The sequence below is a fragment of the Rissa tridactyla genome, chromosome 2 (assembly GCF_028500815.1).
Source record: "Rissa tridactyla isolate bRisTri1 chromosome 2, bRisTri1.patW.cur.20221130, whole genome shotgun sequence".
Lineage (NCBI taxonomy): Eukaryota > Metazoa > Chordata > Aves > Charadriiformes > Laridae > Rissa > Rissa tridactyla.
In genome coordinates, this window is record NC_071467.1 from 167217602 (window position 1) to 167231207 (window position 13606).

General features: G+C 49.5%; 1 protein-coding gene across 2 annotated transcripts in view; it reads right to left on the reverse strand.

Moving 5' to 3' along the window:
* Positions 1-3036: 3036 nt before the first annotated feature.
* SMARCC1 (SWI/SNF related, matrix associated, actin dependent regulator of chromatin subfamily c member 1) overlaps positions 3037-13606 on the reverse strand; it is a 97271-nt gene continuing 86701 nt past the window's right edge. For both annotated transcript variants that reach the window (XM_054190314.1, XM_054190313.1), the window contains exons 27-28: positions 5153-5329; positions 3037-3507 (exon numbers count right to left, since the gene is read on the reverse strand). In XM_054190314.1, coding sequence (XP_054046289.1) covers positions 3422-3507; positions 5153-5329 — 263 coding nt within the window. In that variant the 3' untranslated portion in view covers positions 3037-3421. The remainder of the gene's footprint in view (positions 3508-5152; positions 5330-13606) is intronic.

The window sequence follows — 13606 nt, forward strand, 5'->3', positions numbered from 1 at the left end:
TCCCATTGCAGAGCTGCGAATGGGAATGAATTTGCTCTCTCTGACCACACGCCACCCCATGACCCGGCAGCCGGAGTGACCCCGGCCCTTTGGTGCTGGCTCCCACCCCACCACTAAGGCCAGCTGTGGGAGATCTAACATCATACATCAAAAACGTGGTCCAAAACCGCATCTAGACCTCCACTCAACTCCACTTTTAGGTATTGTGAAGACAACAGCCCAGCCTCAGCCATCTTAAGAGTCACAGAACAGTTCAGGTTGGAAGGGACATTTAAAGGCCATCTAGTCCAACCCCCCTGCCATGAGCAGTGACATCTTCAACCGGATCAGGTCAACCCAGATCACCAACTAGATCATCTTCTGTGATTGCCAAGACCTAAAAAGCCCCACAAATAGAAAAAAAACTGTTCAAGAATCGACACTATGATCTACCACATTCTCTGCCTTCCTTGGGCAAAGGGTTTTCAAGACAAGAGGAGGAAAAGTGACAATGGCTGACCGTGCTGCAGGATGAGAAGGGTGCAATCGCAAGGGACAGGCCTAGCTGAAGACATCTGGAATGCAAAGGCACAAGGAGCTCCTCACCTTCCCTACCTGGCCCTGAGCAGGTGGACCATTATGGAGTCCACCAAGAGAGCATCCACCAGAAGACCCCAGCCCTAGGGACCTCCCACGGCAGCGGAGGAGGAACCCCAACTGGGGACGGAACTTTGGTGGGGTGTCCTGGAGCTGGGGGCACTACACATCTAGGGTCTCAGGGAAGAAGTGCCACCAGCACCCTTCTTCAGGGGAAAAGGCTCTTACTTGGTCAAGCAGCAGGAACATTTAGAATATAATCCAGATTGGATTCCCGGTTTCAGTTTAATCAAAAAGGCCAACTATCCTGGCAGGCCCTGGAGCCCTGCAGGAGAGGACAAAAGATCTGAAGAGTCATCTGAATTAAACAATTAACAGCGAAGCTGGCAGGGGAACAGAGGAACGGTGGGATCCCGCTAGGTCAGGGTGCCCAGCCCTCCTCTATTCAAATCTGCCACTTCAGAGCGCTTCTTTCAAGGGTGTGATTCAACGGGGAACGCGAGCGTGAGCACCCGTCCAAGTCAGCACGGCGAGACAGTGGGAAAGCAGGAATCAAACAGAAATAATCCTATTAGGCCTCGAACGCTGTTTTTACTTCGTTCACGTTCATTAAGCTTTTAAAATCCGAAATACCGTTTTCCAAAGCGGCGGATCGCCGAGCGCACTGTGAAGGGCCTTGGCTTACCTGCGTTACTTTGGTGTCTCCCGCTCTGCTGGGTAACGAGCTCAGGCTTTGTATTAATTCCCACTGCAGTTAAGGTGCTGCCCCGAAAACAGACCCGTATCGTATTGACAGTTCTCAGCTCATCCACAGCGCGCAGGGAGGGAAAGGAGACTCCAGACAAAGGGGCACAAGTTTTGTACAAAAACCACTTTTTTTTTTCTTTTATTTCACAAAATTGGGTGGCTGCGTTGCAGGAATAAAACCGGCCCTATACAGAGGATCAGATGAAAAAGTCAGCACATGTATTATTTATACAGAAACACAACAGTGTCAAGAATTCAGGTACTCTGTAGGATCATCACTAGTACAGTAAAAAATAGTCTCCATCTGGATCCTTTATATCTGAAGTTGATCACACTAAAAACAACCTGAGGTTATTCTAAACTGGACTACGGTCTGAACCAGAAAATCCCATGCTCACCCCAAAGACCCTGGAGGGAAAGGTGACGGCGGGGATGAATTTCCTTTTGTGGGAGGCGGAAGGCAGGCAGGCCCTGACCGTTCTCTGCTAGGCACTGTGGGTTCTCAGAGCTCGACGGTGGGAAGCGGCGTTCCTACGCGCGGGAAGTAACAAGGCTGCAGACCACCGCGGATGCGCGGGCAAGCCCAGGAATGGTTACTCCACGCTCACGCGCTCTCAGGACCCGGGAAGTTCAACCGTTAACATCGATGAGTCAATCACCTGAGTGCTCTTCAAAGCAAATCCTTTTTTTCTTTTTTTTTTTTTTTTTTTTTTTTTAATGGTATAAGTGGTTCTGTGGGTTTCAGATTGGGAGATCACTCCCCAGTCAAGCCTCAGACCACCACCTTGCTCTCGGTTGCTGAAAGCCACCCTTTGAATGCGCGAGCAGGCTTCAGACCTTTGGCAAGAAAACCTGCAAAACCCTCTTATGCCAGAGAGAAGACAGAGAACCCAAACCACGGCCGGCAAAGGATTCTTTGCAGTCGCTAACGACAAGCAAACAAGCGGTTTTGGCAAGTCTGGAGGTCTGGTGGTCTCACTCAAGGAGATTTGTCGGCTGAAGCCGTTCCCTTACCCGCGACCCTGCAGACCACGGAAGGTCAGCGAGTGGAAGGTGACGTGCAAGTTGTCCTGAAGACGCATCCCCCCCGGTCGCTGCCTCTGCCCACCTCGGCTGTCCGCAGGAGGTAGTTCTGGCATTCGCACCCCAGCCATCCCAACCCAATCCCGTACGCTAGCACTTCTTCGCTATCTACTTTTTTTTTTTTTCTTTTCTGTTTTGTTCATTTTAAAAAGTAAAAAGTATATGCTCCAAAAAGAGGGACTAAAAATCATGGTTTTAATTCCTCAGTTGGCTACTGTACCAAACTACTCAGAGGGAAGGTTCAACTACCACCTTCAAAAGCAAAAGAAAGGTAAAAACTGGAGCAAGAAAACTCCTACCATTGAGTGGTTTTATTCCAATTGATTCACTCCTGGCTTCGTTCGCACTGGATCAATATTTTCTTTAATAAGTTAGCGAGGCAGCCCCAGGACTCAGCTACTGTCCTTAATGATCAGGTATCTGTAACGAACACGGCTGGCATTCCTGCACCTTCTGTGGTACAGCACGCCCTTATTTTCCTTCTCTGCTCCCGACACTGGTTTGGCATCCCATCTTGATGCTTTGATCTACCTGGAGAACCCGAAACATTAAATCACAGGTGGAGTGGGCACGTGCTACATCCTAAAGCTCAGTTAACGCCTCCACCTTAAAAGCTTGATTTTTTTAAATTTTTTTTTTATTTTTTTTTTTACTCTCCCCAGGAGAGCCCAAAGCTCAAAACACCAAGATGAAAGAAACCAGAGCAGAGAGCAGAGCACACGCTGAAAAGGCAAGCAGACCAAAGAGCAAAGGACTTCCCACCAGCAACACGGAGGCACTACTGGCATCTTTGATTTAAAGCTTTCCCAAAGGAATGCCAAGTACTGCCAGGTTACGAGCGGCGAGGAGAGGGGGGGAAAAAAGACGCTGTGTATACGTGTGTGTATGTGCACACACACGGGACCGGGGCAGGCCAACGGGAGGTGAAAACCTCCCACGGGAACAGAAGGTAACTGAGGAATTCGTTTTTTGGTCACCACTACGTTGCTGTAGAAGTTCCTTCTTCCTTGGCTGCTTAGGGAGCGGCTGAGGCCGGGGGGGCTCCTGCCGGAGGTGGGGTCACCCCTTCCGCTGGTGGAGGCGGCTGCGCAGGAGGGGGATCTGCAAAAGTAAACCAGCAGAGAAAACAGTGAGCAGGACAGCAGGAGGGGCTGAACGCGGAAAAGGAACCCAGCACAAACGCCCGGATGTCTATACGCTACGGGAGATGCGGCTGTCCAAGAAATGTCCCAGCAACGGCCACGCCTGCGGCTTCTCCACCTCTTATGCTTCACGGGAAGCTCCAGCGCACGTTTTATTGTGCTTTTCCACCCCCTACGCAACGCGTGGGAGAGGAAAAAAAATTCCCCGTTTTTACAGAAGAGGTGACAGGCATGCAGCTCGTGTAGCCGGCAAAGTTCACGGCAAGCAAGTTTCAGAGCTGGAATTAGCATTTCTCATCTCCCAGCTCTGTGCTCGAGCCTTTAGATTAGGGCTCTTTTCTATTTAAAATAGATGGAACAATACACTTTATATGAACAGAGCCTGCACTTAAGCTCTGAAGAGCGTATGTAGGTTAAAGCAGAGGAATCCACAGATGCAGCAAGTAGGAGGAAAGAAAGGGAGGATACAAAAGGCCAGCTTTCATGCACCGAGAGGAGATGTTAATGGAACATGACTGACTTGTTTAGCAGGGGAGAAAAAAAAAGAAAGAAATTAAGATAAGGGAAGAGAGCAAGCAGGAATTCAACCTGACATAAGATATTCCCAGCGGTAGAGGCTCAGAAAAAAAGAGAAGGAAAACTAAGGAAAGCCAGAGCACCAGAAGAATAAGGAGCGAGTGTCTGAACAAAAATAGCATCCGATGGGAGTATTTCATGCTTATGCCACCGATGAGTCAGTACTCCTCAGCAACTCCCTTCAGCTGAAGCCAAAACGGGATGGCTTTTCCCAATTATTTCTTGGGAGAGGTACTACAAGCCATCACAGTTCCTGCCCGTGTGATGACGCTTACGCCAAATAACATTTTGGGGGTTAACGTTTTTGGGCTGCGCTGAAGCAGACCAGCAGCTTGTCCCAGGCTGCAACTAATACGGGCGAACTTACTGAGGAATTGGTGACGGAGCACCCTGCGCCAGCCGTGCCAGCTCCTCCTTTGCTTTCTGGCTTTGGCCACATTCTCACTCTCATTCAAGTAACACCCACACAGTGGCTACTGACTTCAGCTGCTTTTTTTCTTTTGGCTGGCATAAATCAGCTTCATTTTTAGAGATGTATTTATATCATGTAAGGAACGCTCCCGATACACCTTTGCCTTCTTCCTAATTAGGACTTCCTCTTTTTAATTTCGCACTGTGAAGTTTCCAGTGATGTATTGTTGAACTGAATTATATTCTGAACCCCACCATTTAAAGATTTAGCTGTAAGTGAATTCCTGAACCTCTACTGTGCATTCTTCCAGGTGAAGTCGAGAGAGGTTTTTGATGATGCCCACAGAGCCTTAGCGTCATTATGAATAAAATAAGGGATGTTATAAATAAAATAAAGGACAATGGAGTATGTTTGGATGCCTAGAGGGGAGGCAAGCACTTAAAGCTTCAAGCACACCCCTGGCACCAGTCTTTGGTTGCCACCGTGCACAGATCCTATTATTCCTGCAGCAGATAAAGGGGTTTCAACGACAATGACTTTTCCAGCAACAAGGCAAGCGACAGAAAAGCCACACCGGGTATATTCAAAAACGTTTTCTGCTGGAGATCCCACTTACACATGCCATTTGGAGCTGCCAGAGGAACACGAGGTCCAATTAGGTTTCCTGACATGGGTGACATGCCGGGCGGGGGGGGACCACCGCTGGCTGGATGGATGTTGGCCGACACACTCGGCATCATCCGGCCAGGCATGGGCTGTCCAGGTATCATCGATCCGGGTCCTGGCATCTGACCTGCAAGAGCAGCAAAGGGACACAAGACTCACGTGAAACATGGAAGCGATCAGAAGAGGGAAAATAAGAGTCTAGTTGTTCTCCGAGCAGCGAGAAGAGACTCGTGCACGACAGGCAGCTCCGTACACGCTCCAAACACCAAAGGAAACGCCTTTTCATCCCTCCCATGTCAACACACTCCCTTCGGGAAGAACCACGGGACACCTGTCACCTCTCAAAAACACCAGCAAGCGGAAGGTAACGCTCGCAGTCAAACCCCAACATTTTAAGTGAACCCCTACCAAAAAGGCGTTTGACAGCAATCTCAGTGAAGGCGCAGGAAACAAACGGCACAAGAGCAACGAGGCATCAAAGGAAGAGCACTTGATGAAAGAGAGCAGCCACAAAGCTTAATGGATTAATTTAATGGGAGAACTGAAATCATACAGCTAAAAATTGGCCTGTAAAGAAATTTCCACTATAACCCCCCCTATTCTGATGGGAGAGAGGGTTCCAATAAAGTCTTCCTCGGGTATCAGCTCTGTGAGAGAACTTCGTGTTTCAGCCGCATAAAGGAACTGTTAGAATCGCCCAGCTTCGGACACCTACAACTTGCTGATTGATGCTTTAAAACCTCATTTGAGGAGATTATTTTGCATAATCCACTTACATTTACTTTAACGCACTTACATAAAGGTACAGTATTTCAGTTAGAAAAAGCAGCTATTAGACACGGATTGTAAAGGCTTCCTTCAGAAGGGCTCATTCCTCCCCAAACCCCAGGCAATTATGTGAAATAAAGTGTGATGACAGAACCCTCAAACAAAAAAAAAAAAAAAAAGGCTCTGAACATACATAAAAAGCATCACAGCCGCAACGGCGGTTAAAGCCAAGCAAGCGGGAGCTCTGGATTTGGGACCCAGTCAATACTTCGTTACAAACACTATTAACTCTTACTTAAGCTCAGCTTTGGAACAAGAGCTTTAAGTAATATTTTGTTGCTACCTGTTACTTCCATTTTCCAGGAAATTGCACTGGCTCACAAGGAGAAAGCTAGGGGGACCACTGAAAAGAGCTCCGAGCGTGAAGGAGTAACTACCGAACAACAGTTAGAAAAGAAAAACCACAACACAAACAGATGAACTTGCTCCACTTCCCTGCTGGCTGGTGCCTTTGCTCACCCCACAGGTGTGCCCTGCTCGGCCACGTCTCTCCAGAAGGTGTTCACCTTCGATACCTAAAGCACTTGGAAGCTTCTCTAGCCCTTGGTTGCGCGTCTCTGCCCGTAGTTCCATGGTACTTTAAACCAATAATCTGCTCTTTGAGAAAAACGGGCTATCCTTGCAAAAAAAGCAGGGCAGGACGACAGTATAAGGGAGTACTTGCTTCTGAAACCAGAGCCACCAACGATCCCAGTGCAGAAGAATCCAACACACCACAGCCACTGGTCTTCATACAGCCCCGGAGCCACCTTAAATCCACAGGGATTCTGAAGCATCAAACCACGAAAACGTAGTATTGGAGCTCCTGGTCATGCAAGAGGTCCACATGCCGACCTGACGCTGTTTGATGACAAGGAGCAAGACCAGCACACCTGCAAGCGGCAGATGGGAAGCTCCACAGAAACCACCAGATTTCTCAAACATTTACAAAGGAAAACTGAAAATTTATGCCTGGACGCACTCCACCGCTGATGAGTGGCCTGCAGCGCACATCATGGCATTTCCATCACTATATGTTAAAGAAGAGCAGCAGCAGCCAACCAGAAAAGCTGTGTACATTTGAGCCTTTAATCCCCTCCTTTGGCCCCAGTACTGACAAATATTTTCTGCTTTGGTGACGGTGTTTTGAAGCCACCCTTTGGAACCCTCAACAGCCTAAAGGAGGGAGGAAACACAGGACGTTTCTTAAAGTTACATGCCTTTGTGGGTAACTCAAGGTGACCAAGTCCCACAAACAGTGAGAGCTCCAGTGTCTGGTTTCCCTTTTGCAGGCAAGTTGTGTTGGACGTTCCCCAGCGCGGCACATTCGCCTTCCCCTCCCTCAGCAGCAGGAGGCTGCAAGAGAACCGAAGTGTTCTCTCCATCACAGAATAACTCGGGTTGGAAGGGACCTCAGGAGGTCTCTGGTCCAACCTCCTCTCAAAGCAGGGTGAGCTCTGAGGTCAGACCAGGTTGCTCAGGGCTTTGTCAAGACCTGACGGGTCTCTGAAAGCACCAGAAACAGAGACATCATCACCTCTCTATAGAGCCTGCTTCAGTGCTTGCCCTCCTTATATTCCTCTCCTGTTCCGGCTTACGTCTCTTAGTCCCACCACACATCACTGAAGAGCCTGGCTCTGTCTTCTTGATGACCTCATAGGTATCATAGAAACATGGAATGGTTAGAGTTGGAAGGGACCTTAAAGCCCACCCAGTGCCACCCCCTGCCCTGGGCAGGGACACCTCCCACCAGCCCAGGTTGCTCCAAGCCCCGTCCAACCTGGCCTGGAATGTTTCCAGGGATGGGGCAGCCACAGCTTCTCTGGGCAACCTGGCCCAGGGGCTCACCACCCTCACAGCAAAGAATTTCTGCCTCACATCTCATCTCAATCTCCCCTCTTGCAGTTTTAAACTGTTACCCTTCGTCCTGTCCTGTTGTAGGGCTGCTGGTAGGTGCCTCCAAAGCCTTCTCCTTCCCAGGCTGAACAAGCCCGGTTCCCTCAGCCTCTCCATGGGGAGAGTGTTCAAGCCCTTGGACCACCTTTGGTGGCCCTCTGATGAACTCAACTCCAGTTTATCCATGCCTTTCTTGTACTGGGGGCCCAAGTCCTCCCGATGCGGTCTAACAACTGCTGAGCAGAGGGAGGATAATCACATCCCCCAGTCTGTTCTCTGTGCTCCTGTTCGTACAGCCTGGGATGCCGCCAGTCTCCACCGTCTCACGCTCGACTTGCTGCCCACCAGGACCCAAAGGGTCTTTTCTGCAGAGCTGCTGCTCGGGGTTAGTCCTCCCAGGTATGGGACTTGGCATTTGTCCTCGTTGAATTTCGCAAGGCTTCTGCCAGCCCGTTCCTCCAGCGCCTCCTGAATGGCAGCCCTGCCCTCAAGCGTATCCACGGATAAAACGCAGATCACTGAAGATTTAAGCAGACGCGGCATGAATTTTACTGCCGCTGGCATCTGTGCATCTGTTTTGGTCCAGCTCCCTCCGAGATGAGGAGTGGGCAGAGAGGGCATGGCAGGCAACACGAAAACACTGTCACCAACAGCAACAGCCAGGCGCGGGCTGAGACTTAAAGACATGGTAATCCATAAGTATTAGAAGTGAGTCGAGAGACAAAACAGCGTTGGGTTTGCAAGCAGCCTAAAACTGACCATTTGTAGACTCTCTGTACTGGATTCGGAGCTAATGCTGAGCTTCTAGGAAACATCAGCTTGGAGCTTCAAACACGAGGAGAGAAGGCAGAGAAGAAGCGAGCCGCTCTTCTCCGTCCTCCAAGGCAGAAACCAGCCTGGCGACAGGTAAGAACTCGGCGCAGGCAGCTCAGCTCCGACGCGCAGCCTGTCGTCACACGCAGCTGCACGAGGGCAGCCGGGCAAGCCCCGGGAGTCGGGATTTTCCCTGATTTGCAGGCAGCAGACGTGGGAACTTGTGACATGCCCGACGTTGCATGATGACCTGTGTCACTTACAGTCACCGCAGCTTGAATTTCAGTTTTCTGGGTGAAATATTAAAAAAAAACCACCAAAGATGAAAAGAAATCCTGCATCACCAGCAATCTCAATCCACACAGAAAAGGGGATCGATCTGGCCGCTTCGGTAACCGATACCCTGTTCTCTTCACTTATGAAACGTTCCGACAACTTCTACTGAAAGTAGTTACTTTCCAGGAAAAAAATTATATTCTTCTGCTCCATCTACCTGTGCACAAAGTCCTTCAAGAGTAGCTTGTATCTTCAGTGGCTGCTTGTGCAAATATAGTCTATTCCTTCGAGCCCAGAACAGAAGAACGGGTTGGTTTTGTTTCACAGGCAAGGAGGGAATTTGAGCCCCTGCCTCACTGCACTGGCAGGCTGCAGGTTCCTGGTCAGTCTGAAGTCTTCCACTGGCCTCAAAATAATATTAAATAGAGAAGTGGACTCTCAGTAGAGATGTAGGTGTAGAACTAATGGCCACCAGGGTACCTGGGAGAAAAACTGTATGGCGGAAGGGATGACAGCTTATTACATGTCGGAGATCATACGAGGTACAGGAAAAGCAAATAGATAGCCTTTATTTTCTTGAATACAGATTTAAAAGTGGTCATCAAAATTCTTGGTGGAGAGGCACCTAATGAAATTCAACAAGGGCAAGCGTAGGGTCCTGCACTGAGGGAGGAACAACCCCATGCACTGCTACAGGTGAGGGGCTGACCTGCTGGGGAGCAGTTCTGTGCAGAAGGACCTGGGAGTCCTGGTGGTCAACAAGTTGCCCATGGGCCAGCAATGGGACCTTGTGACCAAGGCGGTCAATGGTCTCCTGGGGGGCATCAAGAAGAGCGTGGCCAGCAGGTGGAGGGAGGTCATCCTCCCACTCTGCTCTGCGCTGGGGAGGCCGCATCTGGAGCACTGGGTCCAGTTCTGGGCTCCCCAGTTCAAGAAGGACAGGGAACTGCTGGACAGGGGACAGCAAAGGGCTACAAAGACAATGAAGGGACTGGAGCATCTCTGTGCTGAGGAAAGGCTGAGAGCCCTGGGGCTGTTCAGCCTGGAGAAGAGCACACTGAGAGGGGATCTCATCCATGCTCAGCAATATCCAAAGGGCAAGCGGCAAGAAGATGGGGCCAGACTCCTCTCAGTGGTGCCCAGCGACAGGACAAGGGGTAACGGGCACAAACTGGGACACGGGAAATTCCATCACAACATGAGGAGGAACTTCTTTCCTGTGACGGTGGCAGAGGCCTGGCACAGGCTGCCCAGAGAGGTGTGGGAGTCTCCGTCTCTGGAGACATCCCAAACCCGCCTGGACGCGTTCCTGTGCCACCTGCTGTGGGTGATCCTGCTTTGGGGTTGCACTAGATGATCTCCAGAGGTCCCTTCCAACCCCGACCATTCTGTGATCCTTACGCTGCAGGCTGAAAAACCTGCTTTCACAGAACTGTGTTACACTGTGGAACTCACTAACAAGTTTGCGTGGGGCAGGTCTATCGGTGGCAACGAACTCACCAGTTCAAAGCAGCCCCTAAGTACTGCGCATCACAGTGCTCGTGAAGTATGACCATGGAAGGCTTGATCTGCGCTTACCCCGTTTCTTACAGTCTTCACGAAGCATTTCCTCTCAGATCAAAGAGAGCAATGCGAACCTCTGGGCTGACCCTGTATACACGCACGCACAACCTGCTCCTGAAAACTCGAGTTTGCCGGAGAACAGAGCAACGGAGCCATAAGACCGAGCTTTAGGATTGGAAACCGTGTCTGGATTGAGATTAGCTCAACGCAAGCAAAATGAGCGCTGCTTCCTCGTATGTCCTCGTCCTCCCACTCCTCCCACGCTTTGACGCCGGTGTTGTACTCTGAAAGGGTAACCCACCAGGAGAGCGGCCACTTGGTACATCAAGCCAACATTATTATGCTGTTAAGAACTCTGGCTTTGAGCAGATCTTTTATTTTTAGTGAACTCTTATATCTTCAACACACACAAAAACTAAACAACTGCAGCTACAAGCGTGCAGAAGCCAAGTCAGACCAGCAGAAGCAACGGCAACTCAACCGGACAGAGCAGACAGGCGGCAGGGGCTGAGCCTTGCCGAAAACAAGAAACTAGAGAGAAAACATGGCCCAAAGACCTAGAGGGTTTCGTAGCAAAAGAAGATATTCACAGCTACGAGGGATGCTATCCACTTGCAAAATTAAGGTTGATCAGGGAATAAAAATGTAAAAACTGGAACGTCACAGCTGTGTTTCAGAAAACCAGGGAAGCTGGGAACTGAGAAATCCCCAGCCTGGGAGCTTCCACATGAAGGAGCCTCAACCTCTCCAAGGGTAAATTTGGCCATCTTCCTTCTCACACCACGCGCCTACAAGATTCTCTCCGTGCTAATGGAGTGATTAATATTTAAAAAAAAAAACAAACCCTCTTCTGAAACACCTGAAGCTGGATCAGACTTACTACACCCCGAGTGGCTTCACAGGAGGTCTTAAGCTCTAACACCGGGGAAGCATTCCTCCAGCGAGAGGAAAGGCTGCCAGGCCTGCAGTAAGGCGAAGATTCAAGGACTGCGTTTTATATTCAAATCAAGGACGGCAAAAAACGGGCAGCCAACCCCGCGCTCTGACACGGCGCGCAACAATTTTACCTTAAAATTAGCTTAGGGTTCTTGCAGAGGAACAATCCTATCACATAGTAGAACTCCAAAACGCTGAAGTTGAGCAGTAACCAAGCGCTACCCAACCAAACCGGGACTGAGCAAGGGGAAATTACTACTACCACTATGGCAAAAATGAAGCCCTATTTCTATAGAGATCGTATTTTTTTTTTTTTTATTTTACAAGAGACACCGCTTCAAGACAGCAGCTCAAGCGTAAAATGTGGGAAGTGTGACCTACATAAGGGGGAGAGCTTAAAAACAGCAGACGCAGGAAGAGATAAAGCCAAAAGGTTCAATAAAACGAGATTTAGCAGGCTGAAAAAAAATAAAATCCTTTACACGTTAGAGATTGTAGACATTTTCTAATGTGCGCTTTGAAGCATTCCACTATTAGCAAATTGCCAACTGCAGATTCACATCACAGTGAAACGGATGAGGAACAGTTTTTAAAGGATCTCCAAGGTATTTATCTCTATTAAATAAGCCTCTACCTCTATTAAATCAGCTACTTGAGGGGCACTGGAGCGGTAAAGAGTTTTAGTATTTTTGTTTCGCTGTAGCAGCCGATGGGGCGTGATGCACAAAGCTTGGAGCCGATTCAAATCCTCCTGCACACCTCTCTCCGTTTACCATTCAAAAGAGAAAATCTGCAAGCGCAGCCCGTGCTACGTGAAGGGAGTCCCTCCTTCGGCAGCCAGGATTTCGGCGAGGGGAAAAGCAGGCTGCGCTCTGACATTCCTCTGATCTCCGGGAGGGGACATGCCTCGCCGAAATCTCGATTTCCTACTACTAAATGAATTGTTTCGCCGTCCCGAAATGGGAAGCAGCAGAGAATTGCTCCAGGACTGCCTGCCAGCTTCACCGCGGAGGAGCTCTGCAGCACTGCGAGATGTGCTCCTTCCCACCGGGAACGCTTCTCAGAAGACCGGGAAACCTGTACAACCTCCCAGACACGTCCTTTCCTTCGGCACGTCCTCTCCCTGCACGCACTGCAGCAGGCAATCCCATAGCCAAGAACTGTGAATAATTAACCACAATAACTCATTTAGCATCGCCTCTCGGGGGAGAGGCAGAATTTCCACTTCACTTGCTTATTGCATTTCTGTCACTCCCCTCTGGCGCGATTCAGCCGGCGCTGACGACGGTGGCATCGGCGCGCTGAGGTCAGGCACTTCCCAACACCGAGGTGCACCGTGCCGGGCCCCGACACCCACAACACCCCCCAGCTGAGGGCTCGCCATGATTTTTCCTGTAAGAAAGCACGTACGATGGAAGGTACTTTGCCGAGAAGCTGCTTAGCGTGTCACGCCAGCAAGGACAACCCTTCTGCAGAGCAGCACCGGTGACCTTCAAATATTAATGCATCTTCAATAATACATTCTTGTAAGGAGTCAGGAGCTGCTCAGACTTAGTGGAGACGCTCTGCAGATGTTTAAGAGGACAGTTCAGCGCAAGTCTCTGAAGTATCATCCAGCATCCCTGGAGGAATCCCTAACTGACTCTTATTTACTATTCCAGCCCATAACGTCTCTTGCCTGGCTAGGTTGCATACAGTCAAGAATATACCCGAGAGCACCCAATGTGGCTTTAATGTTTCTGTATTATCAACCACCAAAACACCTCACAAACCCACGACGACGCGTGTAATACGGCGCTGGATGAACACGGCAAACCACCCGTCTGACTTTGCTCCCCGCGTGCCTCCGGCCGGCGAGCTCATTACGTACCACGGCTACAAAGGAAGCACTGGCAGTCCTTAAAAAAAATATTTAGCAAAAGGAAGTGAACTCAAAATCCTCATCTGTACCAAAAAAAAAAAAAAATCCTGGAATTGCAATCAGTCCAATAGGAAAGTAAATAGCATCCAGTAGCTCAATTTAAAACCACAAGTTTTAAATAATGAAATGTACAACACTTCCTTGAAAAGCCGCAAGCCCAAAATTACTTAGGGTTTTTTTTGTTTGGTTGGT